We start from the raw sequence: 23,527 nt of genomic DNA, 5'->3' as shown, positions 1-23,527 counted from the left end.
CTTATATTACTCTCTAATTAAAGTACTCATTTTGAGCATTTAGTACCATTTCTGAATTAAATCTGTCCTTAGCTATTATTCACACATCCAGCACTTAGAGCCTTTATCAACCTAAATGCTATAAAATGACCTTGAATTGACAGCAAGGATGACTGAGGGCAAAAAGACAAGATGTATAATACAGGTTAACAACTACCACATCACAGGCTTATATGGTATCATTTGAGAGAGGTAATTGCCTAATAATTAAAGAACATTATGACATGGAAAAGAAAAATAGGACTATGTGGTGCTCCAGAGACATCTCAAGTGTTTTTTGACATCTTCACAACATCTGAGCTTTGTGACAGCTGTAATTTTTTATTAACCAGTGAACAACTACATAAACACACCATTTCTGAGTGTGACATTGCAGAACATCATAGTTCCACTGCTTTAGTGAGCATGAATGTACCATAGGCCATTAAGTTCCATTTGAATCCTCGGATAAGTCTTACAGACAGTAATATAACATTGGAAAAAAATTATTATTGTGAGAGTATGATGATCAAGGGGTAACAGCCACAAGCTCTCTTTAGTATTTATAATATTTCTATGATCCTGCTCTGTGAGATGTCTCAAGCTGAACTGTCTCCAAGATTCTATAACAGGATAGAGAACAGACTCTGCCCCCCTTAATCAATATGTACCTATTTAAATTAAGGTGTAATTCAATCAATTTCAATTGAATAAACTTCTAGGTAAATTTTTTCTCAGAGTCATCAAAGTATCAAAATGAGTCTATGAATTAATGCACCAAACTCCTTTTTTTTTTATGTGGAGGTTCACCAGGAATGCCGATTAATTAAGAAACATTCTTGGATGATTATTCCTGTCTCATCTCAATTTTGTTATTCTATTTGTTCTACTTAATGCATTCTATCACATAACATCATTGTAAAACATGTACACAGGCATCAAAAGGAAATTATTATCTTCTTCTTCATCCCCAGTGTATGGCACAGCAGTCTGAGACAGCAGGATTCCTGCTGTAGTCTTTGGAGTTTAATTATGCATTTCAGCCAGAGCTCTGGATGCTGCTGCATATGAAATGCTAAGGTGCTGCTCAGAACTGAGGGTGTCACTCACTTCAACAAGCAAAGCTCAAGTTTTACAGGGGCTGCTGTGCCCTCCCAGACCCCTCATGTAAGGTCTGTTCTTGGCAGCAAGAGACAGCAATGCCCTCTGCTCAGACACCACCCTGGGACAGACACCACCCACCACTGCTCCATGCCACTCCAGAGCACCTTCCCAGAAAAGCTACAGCCTTAATAATATGAAGAACAGCTTTATCTGGAAAAAAACCCCAAACTCTAATTTGACTTTTCAACAACATCGCTGGTTTTCTGGGCTGATGTTTACTGGCAACAGCAGTGACACTGGACCATTAGTGACAGGAATTACCTTGCCCTGAAAGGGAGGGAGGGCTGGCAGCCAAGAAATGCTCTCTTCTGGCTTCTGCACAGTTCTCAGCCTGAGCATCCCCACTGACCTCCAGTCCTTTTGTCCTTCTGACACTCTGATATCAGTTTCTGAGTCTATTATGCTGCTCAGCCCCTTGAGCAGGGATGGAACCATGCCTGCTGCACAACACAGCTAAAGCTCAAAATGGGCTTTTTAGTCCTGATAAAAGAGGTGGCAGGATGCAAATGAGCCTCACCCTGATGCCAAATCACTTAGAAACTGTATTTGTTAAAATACAGTGCTTACAGGCACCTGCTTATTTACAGTGATTGCCAGCAGTCATGTATGAGTTCTGTCACATATTGCTGGCTGCTGAATTTTCTTTCTATCTCCTGATATTTGATTCACCTGAGAAATATAATATGAAAATCCCTTTTCCAGACCTCACCACAATATTCTCATTCAGTTTTGATCAAGACAAAGGCACTGTGTGTGGTTCCCAAAGAAATAATGGATGAAGATAATGAGGTACTGCATTAACCTGGGTCCCACACGACAGGTTCCTGACTGACACCACGGGGAAATGGAACATCTTTGTTTACTCACAGGAGAGATCCCACATGGAAAGGAGCTGCTTTCACTGCCAGTGTCTGAGTGGGTGTAGGTGTGCTGTTGTAGCACAGGGAGAAGAGTGGGGAGCAGTGTTGCAGGGCTGTCAGTCAGTTCTGTGACAATTTTTAACTACCACATCAGACACCACACACTACATAGCACAGCATTAAAAAGAGAAGTAAAATGTCTGCATTCAAAGCACCACATGTTGGAACTCAAAAGGAGCAAAGCAACTTCAGCAGGTACGCGACCAGCTCACCGTGACCCACGGCTGGAAAAAACATTTAGGATGGAGTCCAACCAGTGACCTGGCAATGCCAATTCCTCTGCAAACCATGTCCTTAAGTGCCACACCTACGTGGCTTTTAAATCTCTCAGGGATGCTGACTAGAGCTTCAGGTGGCTCCAGAATTTGACAGTCGTTTGGGTGAAGATATTTTCCCTGCTATCCAACCTAAACCTTTCCCTGGCACAACTTGAGGCCCCCTCCCTCTTGTCCTGCCACTAATGGTACCTGCTGAAGCTCAGTGGTACTCCACAGGGATTTCTCTGCTCCTGTACCAATGGATATGAGTTGCTACCTTTGCTCCCCGCCCAAACTAGACAGGGCTAGGAGAAATGTAAGGCTTCTCTGTGGAGTAGGAATGTGATGGAATTGGAGAACTCTCCCTGTCACACTTGATAGCTGCAAGATGCCATGGCACAGACCCTGTGAAGCCCCCTCACACCACCCTGCTGCATTTCTCCCCCTCCCTCAGCCTCCCCTAGCACAGAAAGGAACAAACTGGAGTTAACAGGGGACAGAGGTTAACAGCACATCTGTTTCTAGGCCACTGTGCAATGAATAATGAAGAGATTTGGAAAAATGCTTCTTTACTTCCCTCCTAAATCCGGCTTAGCAAAACAAGCAGTGCTCTCTTGGATGTCAGTGCTGCACTCCCTAATCCCTCCTAACTCTCATTCACACTGCTCCTCGCTCACATCTTGCTTTGCTGCTGCATTGAGGCAGTGTCCAAAGGCCTAACAGCAACTGGGGCTGTGGTGCAACATCCCTGGAAATAAAATGGAGCATAAAATAGGTGCCTTATTGCTGTTGGTCCCACAAAAATCTAGAAACAGAGTCTCTTACATGTCTAGCAATTATGTATAAAAGCAGACAAAGCTTACATAAAGCACTTGCTATAAAATGTTAATGTATTAATGAAGCTGTGCCTTATTAAAGATGCTAGTAGGTGATTTTGATCCTGGACAAAATACCTCAAAAATGACTCATGCAACAGAGTGAACTGGATAAGAGTAAGTGAGGTGTAAATAAGAGTAAGTGAGGATAAGAGTAAGTGGGGGACACACACAAAGTTTTGGAAGTTTGTATTCATCATATCCAGCAACTCAATACACTAATGGAACCTAAGCAGACATACCATCAGCACTGTATGCTGCCTTCTGTGGGGCTTTCTCCCCCGTCTGAAAACATTTATTTAAGTAGTGATATTAGCATCACATACCCTGTGAGAAGGGGTTTAAGGGCAAACAACTCCTGGAAAATGAGGATCACCCATTAAAAATTGAAAATAAAAGGTATAAGTAGTGATTCTTTGAGAAACACTAGCTCAGGAGAAAGGGAAACACATTTTGATTCTTTGAGAAACACTAGTTCAGGAGAAAGGGAAACACATTTAGCATTTATCAGTGTGTGCTCACAGAAAAGCAGCTCCTGCATATTTGGTCTCCACCCCAGGGTTTCCAGTGGGAAATGTAGTTGAAAAAATACAACAGCAAGATCATAACCCATCCGTTCTTCTGAAGCACAGTTAACTCTGTGGAAAGTTACTCAATCAGTTGCAAGTAACTTGTGGCTTTTAAATCATTTACATCCTGTCCAGGTTGTGAAATTATGTATTTCAGTGGTTAATAATCCTGGCAATAACATCAAAATTTACAAAATGTTGTCATGCTGAACAAAGCATCATCAGTTAGAATCTGTTCTTGTTATTTTCAACATTCTTCTCTAAGTGGGAATAGAAATTCGCATACTGTGGGGGTTGTAAAGGGAAAAGAGGGAAGGAGAAGAGATAAGAATCAGACATGCTTTGCATCTGTCTTGAGTGAAAAAAAGAAATCTTTCTTTCCTCTTCAGGAGCCAGGAAGGCTAAAGGAGAAGCAGATCAGCCCCACAGCAATTTGCTGACATTGTGTACAGTGTCTGTAGCAGCTAAGACTGTACCACAGCACAGAGGTGACGAGTGGTGACACCACCGCAGAGCCCTGGCTGTGTTCAGGAGATGCAAACATGGCAGGAACACTGCTGCAACCACAACAGCTGCTCGGCTTTGTCTGCATTACCTAAACAAATCCGTGGGGTGTAGCTCCAATGGGTCACACAGGAGACAGGAGCCAGAGGAAGCTGTGAACACTGCAGGGAGCCTGTCAGTTCACACTCTTATCTTGGCTGTCCCATTAGTGACAGCAATTAGTACAGCATTTCTAACTTGTCCCACCAAACAGACAAACCACAGCCCTGTGTACAGCTGCACAAAGTCAGAGCAGTAAGTCCCTGCTAACTTTGTATATATTGTCAGAGCACTGGGCTTGTCCAGGATCACCTCACCAGGTTTCTCACAGGACTGGGTGCACGCTATAAAACACATTTTCAACTTGTTATACAAATATGCCCCTGCAGCTTAACCACACTGCCTTGGTTCTTCATGAACTCTCCCAGCTGGCTTGTTCAATATCCAGCACTTGATGTATTTTGAATTCTGGTAATCTGACTGCATGACTGTAAAATTCCTCAGCAGTCCATTTCATGCCCTGCTTTTCATGAGCAGTGCTCGACAAACTGCAGGACCAACTTCTTTGCTATTATTTGTGTTAAAGTCAAGCATCTGCTTCTCAAACCCAGGCCTAAGTCTGTGTGTTCAAAACCAAAATGCAAGGGAGGTGACTAAAGAGTCAGCAGCAGCAGAATGGGAGAGCAGCAAAAGGTCTGTAAAACCTCTGCCTGCATTCCTTGGGAGCCAAAAGGCTGGGCTGAATGTGCATTCTGGCTCTGACTCGGAAGTTTCTCCCACATAATCTACTCCTATAATTTCTCTTATATAACTTCTCATATAATCTACTTCCTCAAGATGGAAGCAGGGCTGATGGTCACTGGGGAAACTGCAGCCACATCTCCTGGTAAGGAGACTATGGAGAAACAAGGTAAAAGAAAGAAGGGAAAGATGAAAAATCCATAAAAACCACATTAGAATCACAGTGGAACTCAGTGATTCCAACAGGGCTTCCTCTAATGAGTAACATTACCCAAAAGTTTAAATTAAGCCTTTCATTATTTTTTTACATTTTCCTTTAGAACTTTCATACATGGAGACAGTATAAAATCAGTATTTTAAAACCAAATAGACACTAATCTAAAAATCCAGATAAATCCAAAAATCTGAATTACAATAGGCAACAACAGTGTCAAGGATACCATGAGTCAGCTAACAGGCAACAAAATTTCCTCTCAGATTTCTATTGCCTGGAAGTTCAGATATTTTTTCCTGCTTAGGGGGGTTGTGGTGGTTTGGGGTGATTTTCTTTGAAATGTCATTCAAATTTAAACACTCCAGTATATCTTCTGATGTAGCTCTGCTGCTTCCCCCTTTCTCTTGGTATAATAATTACATTATTATACCAAAAAAAACAGACAAAAAAATCTTGTGGCAAACTACTTTTCTGCAGTTGGTCACTGTGAGCATAGCTTGGACATGATGCATCCATGTAGGAACAACAGAATAGGAAAGAACTGAATAATTGGATTTGAAATGGCAGACATGCTGGGATAGCTGTGGAAAAGCCATGGCTGGACACGCTTTCTCTGGAAATATGTAAGTTTAGTTCAGTTATGGGATGGGAGAGGAAGTTTTCTGCTGGCTCTTCATTTTTTTTGGTATGTTACATAAGCTCCCTTTCCTCTTTATTTTTATAACAGCACATAAATATTTCATGAACTATGGGCCTTTGAACTGTGTTGCTCTGACCCATTGACTGATTCTCATTTGCCTCTCTGAAATTGCATCTCAAGTGCTTTGAGAAATGCATCATCCTGGGCTGTCATATAAAACCCAACATAAACCCCACAACAGTAATTCTGTTTGTTGCCAATGCTACAAGTCAGCTCCAAGGACAATAAATTTCCACTTGATGTTAATAGCAAGGTTGCTGGAGACACTGGCATTCTGATATATTAAAGGCATAAAGTGCCAACAGCTTTTAATTCATTCTTTATATGCTTTTAGTTAGCCACCCCCAAACAAAATGTAAGAAAAGGAGAAAGGGAAGAACAGCTCCACTTTTGGTGTGGAATAATGTAAATCCTGATTTTCACCAGCAAAATAATGGCTAGGTATGTCTATGGATCTTACTGCATCTCTGGAATTATCTGTAGGTGCCAGCAATACCCATGCTGTTCCAAGGCAATCCCAGACCAACATCTGGTGCTTCACAAAGTGCACAAGACTTCCTCATATTGTGGAAGAATAAATATCTAATGTAAGGCATTTAACATGGCCCATGGAGCTATACCAGTCCAACACTGGTAAGTAGCTCTGCATTGACTACATTTTCTAGAATCCTCTAAAATGTTCCAGTTCAAGAGAAGTGCCTTTGTTTTTTTTTTTCCTTCCCTCTCCCTTCTTCCCATCTGTCTTCATTCTCATTCCTATGGGATGAAGGATGAAACCCCATGCCTGAAAATACAGCCAATTGCAGTTCTAGGATCTAAGCTGGAAGGCTTGGTTTGACAAGGAAATACCTCCTTTTCTTCTGAGATTACCTGTATTCCCTGCACAGGATCTGAAATGGTTGCTCCAACCCTTTCCCAGTTGGACTCAAAATTAAGATGTTAGGTTCACCATGATGTAGAGCACTTGCTTGGGAACAAATCTCATTTTTATTTCATTTCTCTCATTTACTAATGAGAAAAATCTCTCATCAGTATTCCTCCTGAGCCTATAAATATCCTTTGCATCAGACATATTTAAGGATTTGATGTGCTGGAATAAAAGCCTCTCTGGGTCACTGGGGCTCCTTACTGGGACCATGCAATCACAGAATGATTTGGCTTGGAGGGTCCTTAAAACTTGCCCTATTATCACCTATATTATAGCTAATAATATAGCTCATACAGATACTTTGCTGGTAACAAACACAATAATGGAGCCAACAAAATAAAGAGCTGTGTGTGATGCCCATCCATTTGTTTTCCTTTTGCTTTTCTAGCCAAAAACAACAATTTTTCTTTATTCCTGCCTTCCCTAGGGATGAAAAAAATAGAAGAAAATTCTCATTCTCTTCTTGAATCTGCAATTTCCAAGGTGTGCTACTGCGACAAGAAAATGCAACACAACAACAGTCTGACAAAGGTGAAAATTTTCAAGAGCCTGACTACTATGGAGCTCTTGATCAGCCTGTAGATGGAAGAGATAGATTTGAATAAAGTAGTTAAACAAATGGAATCACACAAAGCACCCATTGCCTTCTAATAAACCCCCAAAATGCACACACATTATTTCATATTCTCAGGAGATAGAATGATTTCTCCCACTCACTCCCTCAGGAATGTGTTTAAAAAATTCCATTTCTCCTGCCTTAATAACTCCCACGTCAAAATTCTTCCCAATAATGACGATGGCTTCAGCTGCTTTTCCAAAGGCATTTGATGGCCTTGCTCTACCTGCAGGTAGTTTCTTTTCTTGCTGAGAAGTGACAAAAATTAAACACTGTGCCTGCCCATTTCCATCCTAAAGCAAGCAAGCAGCTGAAGGAGCAAGAAGGGCTTTAAGAGCCAAGAAGTGGCCGTGTCCATGGCTCAGGGACTCTGTCCATGGTCACAGTGACAATCACAGGTTAGAGAAGCACATTGTCCTTCCCACAAAAAGTTTTGCCATTGGCTAAGGCGCAGGTTGGCCTCTTGCTTGCCTGGCATTATCATCCACCCACCCCAATTAAGCCATGGTTCCTCTGTTCCCTCATTTCCTTAGATAATGGATTGATGAGGTGTGAATTCAGCACAAGTGCTATCAGCAGCCTGGGCACGCTTGGCTTTTTCTGTACCAACACCCAAGTCCCATAAATAGGTGAAATCCTCCCTGTCAGTGAAGGGAAGCAATCTGTTCTCTCCCTGTCATGTTCCTGGCATGCCAATCTCCAGTTGTACACACAGACACAATCCCAACAGGGGGCAGGAAAAGGGAAGAACACACAGTTCAGCTGCATTTTGAATTTCGTGTGTTGCTGTGGGTGCATTTCTGTTTTGCATGTACTTCCTGTCTTGAAGCACCTACTCCTTACCTAAGGGGACTGTCTGGATTTATTTAGAGTTATTCAACTAAACAAGTTATTTAAGAAAATTCACACTTTTATTTCTAGGAGGTATATCAAATTATAGCTTCAAGGGAATGACATTTTGTGTTTAATGAATTATTTCTGGTCTAATTATGGCAAAACTGTGTGTATTAAATAAAATCTTGTGAATACAAGCTTCACTGCCTCCTAAATTTAGGTGTATTTACATAACAAACTGAAAATGTATCAATGTAAAAATTAATGGAAAATCATAGAATTGGAATAATGGAATGACAGAATGGTTTAGGCTCCAATGTCCCTGGTATGGCAGGGCCACCAGGGCAGGGCCACTGAGCATGTTAAATTCCTGCTGCTAATGGAGCATCACTGGCTTGACAGGATAGAAAGGCAGAGGAAAACAGGGAACACACCTTCCCACACAGGTCACATACATTCACCCAGCACAGCCTGGGAGATGAAGGACGCTCACTGGCTGTCTTTAGCAAAAAAAAATTAAAAAATAAAAATTAAAAAAAAAATTAAATTGCATTTTCTGAACCGAAAGAATACTGAAATAAGTCTTGATTTATGCTGAGTTTTGTGGGGAGACAGACTGACTGCAATTAATGTATTGCTGTGAAAGCCCAAGTTGCTGAAAGATTTCTTTAAAAAAATGTTAATGCAGAAGAACATTCTCAGTTTGGATCAGAGTACTATAGACCAAGTTTCTCTATGGCATCAGCAGCTGATAAGCCTCGAGCAGAAGGCAGAGAAGAAATATTTTAATTCCATTCCTGTGTGGCCAGTGTTGCACCAGCACCAACTGTTTCAGACACTTCTGCAGAGCAACAATATTTGCAAGTGTTTCTTCAGAAATGTGCAGGATTTAATTCCAAGTACACAGGACTGTTTTGACACCATTTATCAACTGCTCCCAAATAGATCAGGCTGGGAGCACACTTGTTCCATTTGCTAAATTCAAAATTTCCCTTGTGCAAGCCAAGGGAATTAGGCTAGACAAGGGTGGGGGTTTTCTTTGTACGCTTTTGCTGTGTTTTTGCAAAGCCAAATACCCTGGCCATGGACGTTGGTTGCCAGAAGACTGAGTTCAAGTGAGACAGCACATTTACCTTCCATACAAGAATAGCTGAGCAACAGACCTTGCCCCCTCCAGTAATGCCATTTTATAAAAAGAAACTGGCAATTTATGCATATATATATATATATACACACGCACACATATATATGACATAGATAGATATAGATATAGATATATATTTTATGTTTTACTCTGGCAAGGAATTACTTTTCCTCCCTTCTTCATCAAATCCATGGATTTTTGGCAAGGAAGAAACTCTCATGGCACTAATAAGAGCACGCATGGTTTATTCCCAAAACCAAAATCCAATTCACTGATAATGAGTGACTATTCCATTTTGCTGGACATGATTCAAAAGCAAATAAAGGTCATAATTCTAATAAAAACCTGTATTAGCTATAGCAGAGCAAACACCTGGAGCGTGCCTAATTGGTCATCTCCAATTTTTAAAATGTAATGAAGGCCCAGCAGTAATTTTGTAGGAAATGTCCTTGCTGTTAAACATCATATATCTACCCCACAAGAGCCAAAAGCTTCAAATGGTCTTTTAAGAAAATGTCTTTATATGTCAACGTTCATTACATCATGAAATTGGTCTTTGCTCAGCAGAGAAGTTAGATTTTTAAAGATCACAAATGTATTTATATTTTTGAGTACCAGAGCTGTAGCTGCCTATTCTGGCCCTGCATATGACTTACCAGCACCTTGATCTGCAACACAGACCATTTTTTGTGATGAAACACAATCCAGCAACTTCATCTGCTACAACTTGTGAAAGACAAATCCTTCCTTGCACACTGTCACAACCAAGATTCAGACGAGGACAGCCTGGATTCCCAGCTCATTCCAGCCTTGTCCTGCTGGCCTCAGCACACCACCACAGCTACAGAGGCAGCTCTGTCTGCTCCTTGGGAAACTGCCTGCCTCATTTCTTCAGAGAAATACCCAAGCAAATGAAGATGGAACAATCAGCCTTTTCTTATCTTTCTGTAATACCTGCAGGTGACATCCACTGACACTCCAGCAGAGCAGGATGCATGGACAGTGGCACAGGTCATTGGACACTGGAATGCCAAAACTTGAGATCATTATTTTGCTTGATGAACCAGAAACACAGAGAAGGGAGAGCAGAAACACTTCAAAAACAAAACAAACTCAAAACACAAACACTCAAGACTCCAAAAGCTCAAGGTTGAAAAAGACATCCTGAAAAAAACATTTTGCTGTGAGGAGGTGAGGGGGTGAGCCTGGCACAGGTTACCCAGAGCAGCTGTGGCTGCCCCATGCCTGGAAGTGTCCAAGGCCAGGCTGGACAGGGCTTGGAGCACCCTGGGATAGTGGAAAGTGTCCCTGCTCATGGCAGGGGGTGGACCAAGATGAGCTTTAAGGTCCCTTTCAACCCAAACCATTTTATGATATGCCTACATGATTTCTTTAACTAACCCTGAAAACTGATTTGGCAAATTCAAGTTGTACAATGTAAAATTTGGAATAAATATATTTAAGTTGCAGGCTTTTTCATTCCTAAAGTACATCTGTGAGGAATTAGAAAAAGCAATTGGGTTAATTACATTTTGAGTGATTATTTTCATAGGGGTTATGAATATATGTTTAAGGTGAAATTTATACAGATTAAATTTCACAACCTGTTCAGACTGTAAATTTGCACTCATCAAACTGCTGCACTGCCTGTTGAAGAACTGAAATTCAAAAGGAAATTGAATTAGAGGAATAACCTGAACTGAACAGGAGGCAATTCATTTACAATAACCACAAAGCAGTGCTTTTGGGGTCAAATAATCAATGACAGTAACTGAAGTGTCTTGCAGAAAAGAAGATCTGGGGCTTGCTGCTAGCCCAGCCTGAGGGTGAGTCAGCAATGACTTGGTGCTGTGGAAAAAAGCCTTATCTTATCAGGACCTACACGAGGGGTTAGGGAAAGCATGACACCCTGCTTTAAGTGAGGCAATAAAACACAGGTTCTCCAGGTCTCTAAGAGGAAAAGAAAATGCATTTGCTTTGCATCCAAGCATTGAGAAAGGGGCCAGAGCTCCCACCTGGCCATTATCCTGTCATGGGATGGGGTGGTTTGAGTGCACCTCGCCCTGTGCTGCACAGAATGTGGGAGCTGTCAAAGGAACGAGCCCATAAGGATGATCAGCCTGGTTTAACTGGCAGATCACAGCTGAACTGGTAAAAATAGTACAAGATCTGTTGTTCCTGTGACATTCCCTACCCATCAGCAGCGGAAAAGCCTCAAACACTCTCTGATAAACAGACGCTTTGCCCAGATTTTCTGCTGAGGTAAAGTCATGCCAGTAAAGGAGTTGTTGTGCTGCCTTCCAATTACTCAACTGTGAAAATATTTCAGTAACTTTGGGATTGAGAACAAGATAGCAAGGCTGGACTGGTCAAACTTTTACTGGAACATTGTGTCCTGTTCCTGATGACACTTTGCAATAAAAAATAGGCCCAGATATAAAAAGTCCAGAGGAGTACACTAAGAGCTATCAAAGGTATATAAACCAAGGTCTGTGTGGAAAGATGGAAAGAACTGAATTTACTCAGGCTGGAGAAGGGAAAAGCAGAGATGTGATAATAGACTCAGATGTACAGATTTATCACCTTTTGCAGCAAAGGAAGTTCTTCACCTGAAAACTGCCAAGAGATCAGAGGCTTAAACTGCAGGAGGAAAGATGGAAGTTAGACAGTTTCAAAGTTATATAACCCAAATTACAGCTGAGACTGCCTAGGGAAAGTGTGGAAATCTCTGTTGAAAGTTTTTTAGGAAAAAGTTATTCCCACATATTTAAAGAGCATTTTTAATGATTTCTTGAAGGAGATACATAGTAATTTTTTAGGATTTCTTAAAACTGTTTTTTTGAATTTTCTGTGGATGCAAAGCAACAAATGCCAGTCTGTTCCCTCCCTTCTGAACTGTCCAGCAGCAAGGCAGTCAGGTCAGGTGCCATAAGGGGAACCACCCAGAGAGCACCATCCAGTGAGCCCAAGCATTTATTAGCAAATCTCCTTTGACAACAGGCTTTTTAACTGTTTCAAAATAATTTCAGAACCGTGCAAGGAATATTACCTTTTTTACTCCTTGGAGTGTATTTACAACTGTGATCAGCTATAACTAATCCAGCCTTAAAATACTGCTAAGGAAAGTATAAATATTATTTCTTTATGCATACAAATCTTGACACCTGCCAGTAACTGATTAACAGGAACATAAATTCTGATGGTATCTAAAAGACACATCAATCTGCTTTTCATCCAAAAAATACCTGAAGAATTAGAGAACTAAAGGACAGGGTGAGACAACTCATTCTTGTGGAGAAGACTTGTTTGGCTCTTCCTCTGCTTGGTACCAGAGACAGGATAATGGGGAAAATGAAGAGAATGGATTTAAATCTGGCTGCCAAACTGATTGGCCTTGGAAGCAGAGAGAAGACTCTGAAAGGACATCCTGGTGGGCTGCTGTCCAGGAAAGCCTGGAAGTGGTTTGGGAGGCTGCAAATGTTTCAAACTAATTCTGGAAAGAGCTGAAAGGCTGAGTGTTTACTGGGGATAGTGTGCAAAAAGGTCAGGGAGGCATCCTGAAGGACAGGAGGGGAGGGTGGCACAGAGCACTAGTTTTACTGCAGATACAATAATTTCCTGTGGTTTTCCCTTACAAGGATGGGAGGATGCAGAAGGAACTGCAGCCAGGTCAAGCTAATAAATAGTCCCATTTTGTAAAACACACACTTCCATTACCAGAGAAACACAAACCAGGCAACAGCTTTCTCCAGGCTGACTGGGGAGCAAAGGGATTGCTCCCCACTTTCCCCTTGGATGATGGGCATCCTCACCCATGGGAAGGGTTTCCAAACACACGAGCCTGGGTGAACAATCACAAGGGCAGGAAGTAAAATCTTGGTTGTCTGACTCACTGCTTGAGTTGTTCCTTCTGCTTCTGACCCCAAATGCATTTATTAGGCAAATCAGTAATTTATTAAGGAGCAGAAATGTCCCCCAAGTACCCCCAAAAACCAACTATGACATGAAATCATTTAATACAGAAATGCTCCACTCTTTTTTTCTTTTAAGATATCTCAGGCTGCATCTTGTTTATAAAGAAAAGCAAAGTAGCCAACATTACCATGACTCACCATGGTTAATGGTAACAAAATAAATGTTTTTGTTACCAAAGTGAGCAGGTATGACTCAGATATATGGAGGGTGCACGTTGAACAGTAAGAATCATCCTGATGTTACTGTTTTTCAGATTCAAAAGCACTTTAGGGGTTTGCCAGGAAAAGCTGCATTTCTATATATACATATATTAAAAACCCCATTAAATCAGTTTACTGGTAAAGACAAGGCATTGTAGGAGGCAACAGCTGAAATTCAGGCTATCAAACCCCAGTGCACTTCCAGGTCTCATCTAGCAGGAAACATGAAAACAGAAGCTGGCGAGAATGGAGAGGGCCATAAACCAAGCAGCAAATACTTTATTTTTTGCCTAGAGTACTTGTACAGGGGGAGAAACAACACAGAAGTAAGTTGTTCCTTCCTCCCCTCCACCAATTTTATTTTGACAAGTCAGAACCATAAAATAATTCAGGACTTAAGAATTAAACAGACCACAAATCAGAACTAATGTGGAATGATGGTAGGCAAGTATGTACAATACTAAAAAAATCTGCTCTTAAAAAAAAATCAGCAAACAGGCTGAAATAGCTTCCTCTGAAGGCTCTTGAAAATGGGACCATGGAAAAATTAAGGAAGGAGCTGCCATTATGCTGTGGTCATTAACAAAGTCTCTAATTACATCAATTGGCCCTTTAAAAGAGAAAAAAATAAATATAAAAAAGTTCACAAAACACTTCTCTTTACTAAAATTAACAGCACGGTAAAGTTAGGAAACTCCCTAACAGTCAAGATTGCAATTTCTTGAATACTTGGCAATATTTTTTTATGTCCAGGAGGAAACAAACAATAAAGAAGAGTTTATAAAGTCAGTGTGTCCCTGCTGTGTGATGTAATTTGGCAGGAGACCTAATTCAGCAACCTCCAGAGGCCCCCTCAAACCCAGTTTTCTGGGACTTCATCAACTCTGATCCATGGCAACAACTAGATCGGAGTATATAAAATGTGATGGTAAATGGTGTTTTGACAAAGTTTATTACATTCAGAGAGGTACAATTTGTGAGGCAACAGTGGGTCTATTAGAGTATATTTAGCCTAAAGATACTACACTGCTTCCCCCTATCCTGAAACTAATTTTCTCCTTTCCCTTCAGCTTCCCATTTTCCTCAAATTATAGTGTTTCTTCAAATTTGTAATTTTCTGCCTCTTCAACACAGAAGGGAACTCATTTCTCATGAGAGCTTATTATCACAGAGATCGCCTCTAAAGCAGTACCTTGGTACCCACTTGTGTTCTATAAATGCTAAGAAAAATTACATAATGTTATCTCATAATGGGAGAAAATTCTCTTTCAGGGAAGGAATGCTTTAAAACTCATAAATGGAGATAAAAGTAGACTGAATCAGAAAATGGATGCAAGAGATTTGGCTAGAAAACAGCTAATAATCTGATAAGAGGATGCACTGGAATTAAAATCTATCCCAAAAAGCTGAATTAATATTTCAATTAAAAAAGGAAAAAAAATTAAAAGCCAAAGTAATTTAGTTTGAATTCTGCACTTACAATTAGAGTGCCATGACAGTGAGAAAGCTGCTGTGGCATAAACATCCTCACTAACCATGTGTTTAAGTGTAAGAAAAATAAGGACTTGGTTGGGTTTCCAGATGTGAGATTTCTGCCCCAAGGTTGAAAATAAAGGCTCTGGGGCCATAACATACTTATGATATTAATAATGTCTACTTCAATGCTTGTTATCTAATATCTGCAGAGATGCATTTGAGAAGATAATTTTGTGTATGAAGCAGATTAAAATGTGCCTAATTATCTCAGATTTGTTTTCCAACTCCAGCAACATTCTGTCCCTCCAACCTCGAGCTTGATAATGTGCTGCTAACAGCCTGAATTAATAAGCAGGTGATAGCTGACACCACCAATTAATGTATTACAACTGCAGTTGAACTAGGATGATGAAACATACTGAACTGCTTTCTTATTATAAACCAATAAAGTTCCCCTTTTAAAATTCTGCAATTTCATCACAGGCCACAGAGCTATTTCAGTCAATGTTTAAAACACCTTTTGTATTAATCCTTTGCATTTGTTACCCATTAGGATTGTCTTGGGTTTTCTCTGAACTCTTGCTATTGCGTTCCAGCCTCTCAATTAACATGTACAGAGAGAAGCTGAGGTAAGCAGCCAGGTCTTCTGGTTTTGAAGTGAGAAAACCAATAAATTGGGTAGCTTTGATGAAATGCTTACTGATACAGAGAAAGCTAACACATCCTACACAAGATCACTCACACAGGCCCAATCTTCTTTGCCTTGTGCTATTTATATTAATTGAAAAATGGTTGGTGAATTACCTCCTTCATTCTGGAACAGACATTCCAGAATGGAGCAAACTCAACTCAGCACAGAAAATCTGACTGCAAATCAATACAAAGCCAAGCAAAAAATATGGGGGGAAAAGGAAATATCAAAGATTGACTTTAAACCCAAAGTGCAACAAAAATTCAAACCCTGAACTAAGATACACACAATTGTCAAGACCAAGCCCTGGGTGTGGTATTATCACCCACAAAAGTGCCACAGAGACAGAATGAATGTGGACAGATTCTTCCCTTCTTCTGACCTTCAGCTCACTAATCTGGAAAATCTTTCTATGAAATGTAAAGTGTCTTAATGAAAACATTAATTTAATTTGTCCCATTTCATTTGGTCTAAATCCTTTGACGGAAAAGCAGACCTCATATTTTAATTTCCAGTTTTATTTTCAGACAGCCATCTCAGGTTCCCATCTTGATTCACTTGAAGGGTCACATGAAGGAAGAGTAACAGTAAAAGGGAGAACTGCACTCCATGGCCCCCGCTCATCCAGCTTCTTGTCACAGTGCTGTGTGTCACCAATGCCAAAGCATGTATCAGCAACAATGCTAAAAGGGCTAAATTCCTTAATTACTTTAAGCTTAACTTTTCCATGGGATTTAACTTCTCTTTTACAGTTGGGACACCCAACAAACCAAACTGCAGGATAAAAGCCTATAACAAGCTCTTTGGAGTACTGATAATTTACAATTACAGATTTTCTAAATTTATTTCCAACTCTGTTTCTTTAGCCTACTGTACTTTGGAAAAGTACATAACTTGGAAAATGAAAAACAAAAATCAATTTCCACTACATAGTTACAAATGTCAGGCAATGCTGTTTGTTCCATGCAACAGACTTTGCCTATCACACAATATTCTTAGAGGCTGCCAGAAAGTGATGCAAGAAAAAGTTATCACAACCTGTCCTACACTTTGCTACTTCCTGCATGTGCCACTTTTTATCTTGATTGCCTGCATGTAGTTTCCCTTCCTGCCCTGTTCTCCATATGCTCCTTTGTGCAGTCAATTAATAATTACAATGATATGGACAGACCTCTTGTAGCTTAATATCCCAGAGCAGCTCAATACCTGGATCTAATTTTCCATAGAATAGAGGAGAGCAAACAGAGGAAGAAGAAAAGAAAGAAAAATAAGTCCTTGCATTTAATTATTGACTTGTTCTCTGTACGTGCTTCATATATATGCATGTATGGACAATGTCATGCTAAGTGAAAGACATAAGAACATGGAAAAAGATACCTCAACATCTTTGGCAGCCATCCCACAAACGGTCCTGAAAGAAGTCAGCAGAAATAAACAATGACATACTCCAAGAGTTATGAGGCCTAGGGGGAAAAATCTTGAAAATTTCCAGAGAAAACTAGGATGAAGAAAACAGGAATTTCTAGGAGAAAACTGAAATTCAACTTTCACACAGCATTTTCTCTCAGAGTGAACGCTGAAATAGTTTCTGGCATTTAGTAGTGTTTTATTCACACCATGCCTCAGAAGGCCTTGTGTATTAATCCGTACTTCAAATGAGGCACAGATGAATCCAAGCTGGAAGAGACCCCATCCAACTCAACCCTTTTCCCCAAGACAGACTCAGCTATGTTATGTCATTCCTGACATATCCTTCCTAATGACTGCCGCTGGAGAAACCCAGCAATTTCTCAAAGCCAGCTATTCCAGGGTTTCACAATCTCTGCATTGCAGGTTCTCCCTCTGATCTGACCTGAAGTTTTCCTGCTCCAGAAAGCCCCTCATTTCTTGTACCACCCAGCATGACACTGAACACACACGATGTCCCTTCTGTACACAGCTCTTAAAACACCAGAGGCCTACCACGTCCCTTGCCATTTTTCTCTCCTTCAGACTAAACAGCTCTATCTCCTCTGATCCTTCCCCCAAGTTATCTCCCTGAGATATCAGATCACCCTTCTCTGGACACTCTCCTAAGATACAGATGTTGCTCTTGGGGAATGATGCCCAAGTTTGGGCAAAAGTGCTCCAGCCATGGAGAAGGGCTCCTCACAGACCTACCAGGCCCCACATTCTCACAAACTCATGTGATGTTCACCTTTTTTGTAACAGCATGACATTGCTGACCTCACACCCAGTGCATGATGCACTGTAATTCCAGCTACTTTTCTAAAGGAATACTGTCTAAGGAATTGATCACCATTCTCAGCACATTACATTTCTTCCTGCTTCAGAAATTCAGCAGAGTATCTTCTATTTATCACTGCTGGCTTTAATTTTGTTTTATTTCAGACTATGTCTCTAATTTGTCAAGATGATTTTCAGTATCACTATAGTCCCTCCTCTCTCACCAGCCCATTTAATCAGAACGTTTTATTTCATCATCTCAGTTCTTAATGGAAACACTGATCAGAATGAAGCTCAGGAGCACTGACTGCCAAGTCCCTTTACCCCAGAGCAGATGAAGTATCAGGTCACCTCTTGCTACTTCAGGCTGATATTCTGCAGCCCTGATGTTTTGTTTCTAATGGAGTGTTAGATATGCTTCCCAGGACCCTTCACTGCACTCAGAGCACAGCAGGTAATTCCCAGTCCCACACTGCTGTACTGGCTCCTTCCCAGAGCAGCACCCTGCTGGAACTGCAGTCTGGGTCAGGATACACCCAGGAGCAGGGAGAGAGGAGGATGACCAACACCTCACACCCTCAGAGTAAAGGACTTCTGCTTGCCTTGAATCAGCTATGCTGCCTGCAACTCAAAGTACTGAGCCCACTCCTGTTTGCCAAAATAAGTCTTAGTTTGCTCAAAGATTGTCATTTTTTATGCTGAACTAGGTATCACTACACAGGGATGCCTAGAGCCATATGCCTAACACACATAGCTATACATATATATATATGTTTATAAATGTGTGACATTTCTGAATTAGATAAGAGATATAATTACTTGTATTACAATAACACTCAGATTATGCTTACTGATTACAGAGTCTATTTCTGTCTGCTTCGGATGAGCAAATTCTCAATATTCCATTTTATCCCAGGGAAAAAAAAGATTTATTTCCCCAGACTTTCAGCATATCCCAACATCTTCCCTCTCTGCATTCCATCCACAGTGCAAAGCTCATTCCGGAGATTAGTGCAGGGCTTCCATGACTCAGAAAAGGATTTCAGATTCTCACTGATCTGTAACCCCAGCTGTGCATCAGATTCTACAAAGAGAGATCCCTATTCCTGAACAGATGAGGAACCTTCCTGTGGCCCAGATGGATTCCAGTGCACACCACGTTCCCCAGGCTACTAGTCTGATGGTCAGCAGAAAACCAGGAGCCTAGAGGAGGAAGCAGGTATCTAAATAATGCCAAAAGCATTCACAGCATATTATGTCTAGATTCCTCCTTATCAGTCAGTATTAATTGTCAGATTCCTTTGCTAAGTTAGATACTGTTCCAGCAAATACCCCTGCATTGCATAATGCCTGCTGCACAGAACTGGGACAGCTACCCCAAGACATGTTTCTCTAAGCTTATAGGCTTTCAGCCAGGTACCCCATTCTGCTCAAATTATTTAGGTTTTGAGGCATGCCCGATACTTTCAAGAAGGAAACAACCACAAAAAATACCGTACCACACAAAACAACTCATCTGGAGACAATTTATGTCACTCACAGCCAAGCCGGTCAACAACCACAGGTTTAGTCCAGCTGTAGGAGGTGGGAGAGGCGGGGCAGGGTCCCAGAGCTGCCCAGGGCAGAGCACACCCTGTCACCCAGGTCCCTGCTGCCACCCCAGCTGTGCAGCTGCTGTGCAGAGCCGCTCCCTCCCGTCCCCTCACAGCCCCTGCACATCACACTGGCCCTCAGCCCACCGCTCACACCCTTCTTCATTCCTGAGGCTCAGCTCAGCTGCAACCCCCCACACACACCCAGAAGTACAGCCCAAAATAATAAGCAGTGGAAGCCAGCCCCACTAATGGCCTAAAAGCAATAGTTTTGGATGGAGTGAATGGGGAAAGTGACAATACTGTGGGAAAGCAAGGAATGAAAGCGGCCAAAGGCTCACACACAGGGTGTGAGAGAGCAGACAGGACTCAGAAGTGGTCAGGATGACAAACTCACCAGCTGCCACTCTGTGGTACAGCACAGGGGGAAAAAATAATTCTGCCTCTTCCTTCTAACAGGTCATCTCCAGCCTCCTGCCCTGTACTAGCTCACACACAGGACAGCCACCAAAAGAAGGGTCTCTTTACTAACACAGGCCATGGAGGGGCTGCCTGGAGACCTGTGAAGAACTTGGGTTGTTCAAAGTCTTCTCCACAATTTAACTTCCACTTGGCAACCTGAATCAGTCATGACTCTGATTTACACAAGTCCCTCTGGATTTGACTGATCCAACAGGTTATGTTTGGAACATGCTCTAGTTCAAGATGTCCATGTCCATGGCCGGGGCCTGGACTTTTAAAGGTCCCTTCAGACCTAAACTATTCTTTGGTACTATGTTAAGCACTGGATGTGTATTGGGAGGCATGGAGCATCCAAGTGATCCTCCAGAAGATGAGCAGGTCTTTAGCCTGGAACTAGCACATTTAACAACTCAGGAAATACCAGCACCTGTCCTGGATTAGGAGTGCCCAAATCCTGGCATTTTAATTAAGACACCTTTTCTAAGAAGGCATTAAAAGCAGTCATCAAAGCATTTACCTTCAGCAAGAATGGAAACAGTATTCTCTGAACCTGCCTTGTGAGTACTCTACCCAGCCTATCAACCCCTCACCAATCCCTCCCTGATTCCTCACTCATGAGAAACAGTTCTCTCTCTACAGCTCCTTTTTCCCTAACAGAACCAAGATCAAAACAAGGTCAAGATAAAAAAAAAAATACTATAAGGGCTTCAGACCAGCAGACTAAGAAAATAAAGACAAAGTATAAGCAAATTTCTTTTTTCCTGTAAACGTTTCCAAAACCAAAACAGGCAGATTTGCAGAACCATTTCTGCCTGGCAAGCCAATGAAAGAGCAGGGCTCCTCAGAACATGCCTACCTTTTACTGTATTTAAAGAAGGATCAAAATAGTTAAACTGAGTAACAGTTATCCTGAACTTGTACTTTTCTCACGTTTAGACAATCTCTGCAGCCTCCAAGAGCCAGAGCAGCACCCTGGTTCCACTGGAACCCGGTCATCCCATTCCCGCAGCTGCTGCATGAGTCATTGCTGTAAGGCATGACGCTGCCTTTGTGAAGCACTGCTTCCCAAGCCACCGTGCTCAGAAAGCTCAGAAAGCTCAGAAAGCTCAGAAAGCTGGCTGCCTACGTGCTGCTGGCAGAGCTCCTGGTCTCCAAGTGCTGCGTGCCTCTAAAGAGAGCCGAGGTGCACTGATCGCTGCCCTGGCACCCGTTTCCCTTGAGAGCTGCTGCTTCAGCGGCCTCAGGGCAACTCTGTTCTTGTGAATGAGCGAGGAGGCGCCTCCAAAGAACTTCTGAGACACAGTCTGCACAAAGAAGTAAAAATAAAACCCAAACAAAGACCTGTGTGGAATTCTTGCTCTAGATAATGTGTCAGCTCTCCATGCAAATCTCCCTGGTCCAGCAAGGCTGGGAAATAGACCGAGACTGGGAATTATCTCCAGCTCTACCATATGGAGATGCGACACACCAGGCCAGTTGCTTGTTTTATTTAACATGTGTTTCTTTTACCAGCAGTATTAACATGGTCTTGTTCCTGTTTATACTTCGGGAAAGGAGAAATTAAACTTTTTTCCTCTCATTTTGTTTTGCTCTTTAAGAGTTCCCTGTTCCTGTCAAAGGGAGTTAAGCTAAACAGAGACAAGGAAGTTTTGTTCCACAGTAAATGCGTCCACACTTGGAGATTTAGAAATTGTTCCTACAGTTCAAATGCATAAACTCCCGTCCTTAATCCTCATTAACCTTCTGATGTAAGAAGGCCTTGAGGCTGGGTAATTATTTTGTTAGCAGACCACAATATAACACAACTTTAAGGCAAAGCACATGATACCCACCCAGAGCTCTCACCAGTTAGGAGAGGTACCTATTTTAGTGGCTTAGGAGTAAAGTTTGTAATTGTCTGCAATGTGACAAGAGCCATGCTCCAGCTAAGGGTGCTGAGAGAGCCTGAACTCCCCGTGCCCGTCCACATGTGACTCACTGGGACACCAGCTCAGAAACGCAGGATAACCCTTTGAAAAAACCACAAGAAGACAATGCCAGTGAGACCCGTGACTCAGCTGCAATGAACACAGGAAAAGAAAACGAAAGGCTGGCATTTCCTCCTCCTCTGAGTGCCCTGGAAATCACAGAGCAAAGCGGAGCTGCTCGCTCCCAGCAATAGCAACGTTACTTGACAACCAGCACGTCTGTCAGTGATGCTGTAAGCACCAACGTGCTCCAGCACTCTGCAGGGCAGCTCGCAGTGCTGAACCCTCCTGCCTCACACGGTGACAGCTTCATCTCGCTGTTTCAAACCTGTCACAAGTCCGTTCCATTTAAGGGTTTTAAGGGAACCACAGAGGCACCTTCTGCCCATAGGATAACCCAGACGTGAACCTGCCAGGTTCACCCCTGCTCTTTCCAACAGGGACAGCGTATAGGCTGGAGAGGTGAATGATGAAGCAGTAGCAAACTTACTTTCCAGTGATCAATTGGCTTCTGGATGGTGTACACATGGGCTGGACGTAGTAGTTCTCCAGCTTGACCCCTTCGGCAGCCAGCTTGTCCAGCGTGGGCGTCCGGATCTCGGACCCGTGGTACCCCACGTCCCTGAAGCCCTGATCGTCGGCCAGGATGAAGATGATGTGCGGCTGCGAGCGGGAGGCGCCGGCCGCGGGCTCCTCACCCAGCAGGTTCTCCGGCGCCTCCCCGGCACCTCCCCGGCGGCTGCCCCAGGCCAGGTAGCCGCAGGTGAGGAGGCTGAGCAGGGACAGCCCGGCCAGCACCGCCGCCACCATCCTCCCCGGGCTGGGGCCGCGCGGCCAGCGGCGCCCACCGCGGGCCATCCACCGCGGCGGGAGGGCAGAAAAACAGGAACGAAAAGGAAATAAATCGACAAAAACCCAACAAAGCCAGGCGGCCTCGGGACGGGCGGCGCCCGTCAGGGCTCCCTCCGGGCGAGGGACATCGCAGCCACCACAACTTCGGCAACTTCAGCCGCTGGAGCCGATGCCGGAGCCGGGCGGGTGGGCAGGGCCCCGCCGGGGGTCACAGCACCCTCGGCCCGCCCCCGGCCCCGCGCAGGGGCGCCGCTGCCAGCCCGTCCCGGGGCCGCTGCCCATGGCGGGGCGAGCCGGGGCGCCCCGGGACGGGACGGGACGGGACGGGGCCGGGACGGGCCGCCCCCCGCCCGCCTCCGCCGGCGCTGCCGCTCCCTCCCCGCTCCCTCCGCCCACCCTCGCCACCGCCCCCGGTGGCTCCCGGCGCTCGGACCCGCCGAAGGACGGGGGCACCCCGGCCCGGCAGAGCCCGCAGCCCCGCTCCTCCCTGCCCGGCCCCTCCGCAAGCCCGGTTCCTGCCCCGGCCCGACCCGTCCGCAACTCTTTTCTTCCTTTCCCTCTCC

At 43.1% G+C, this 23,527-nt stretch overlaps 2 protein-coding genes across 2 annotated transcripts in view; both read right to left on the bottom strand.

Annotated features, from left to right (window-relative positions):
* Positions 1–22,788, bottom strand: part of CAMK2D (calcium/calmodulin dependent protein kinase II delta) — a 191,492-nt gene extending 168,704 nt beyond the window's left edge. Inside the window, exon 1 of the mRNA XM_059469837.1 lies at positions 22,603–22,788. The gene's annotated coding sequence lies outside the window, so the exon portion shown is untranslated. The remainder of the gene's footprint in view (positions 1–22,602) is intronic.
* Positions 1–23,239, bottom strand: part of ARSJ (arylsulfatase family member J) — a 34,009-nt gene extending 10,770 nt beyond the window's left edge. The window contains exon 1 of the mRNA XM_059469836.1: positions 22,603–23,239. Coding sequence (XP_059325819.1) covers positions 22,603–22,970 — 368 coding nt within the window. The 5' untranslated portion in view covers positions 22,971–23,239. The remainder of the gene's footprint in view (positions 1–22,602) is intronic.
* Positions 23,240–23,527: the final 288 nt, after the last annotated feature.

The sequence above is a fragment of the Ammospiza nelsoni genome, chromosome 4 (assembly GCF_027579445.1).
Source record: "Ammospiza nelsoni isolate bAmmNel1 chromosome 4, bAmmNel1.pri, whole genome shotgun sequence".
In the NCBI taxonomy this organism is placed as follows: Eukaryota; Metazoa; Chordata; class Aves; order Passeriformes; family Passerellidae; genus Ammospiza; species Ammospiza nelsoni.
The sequence above is the reverse complement of the archived record's forward strand: the minus strand, read 5'-3'. Positions and strand labels throughout refer to the sequence as shown.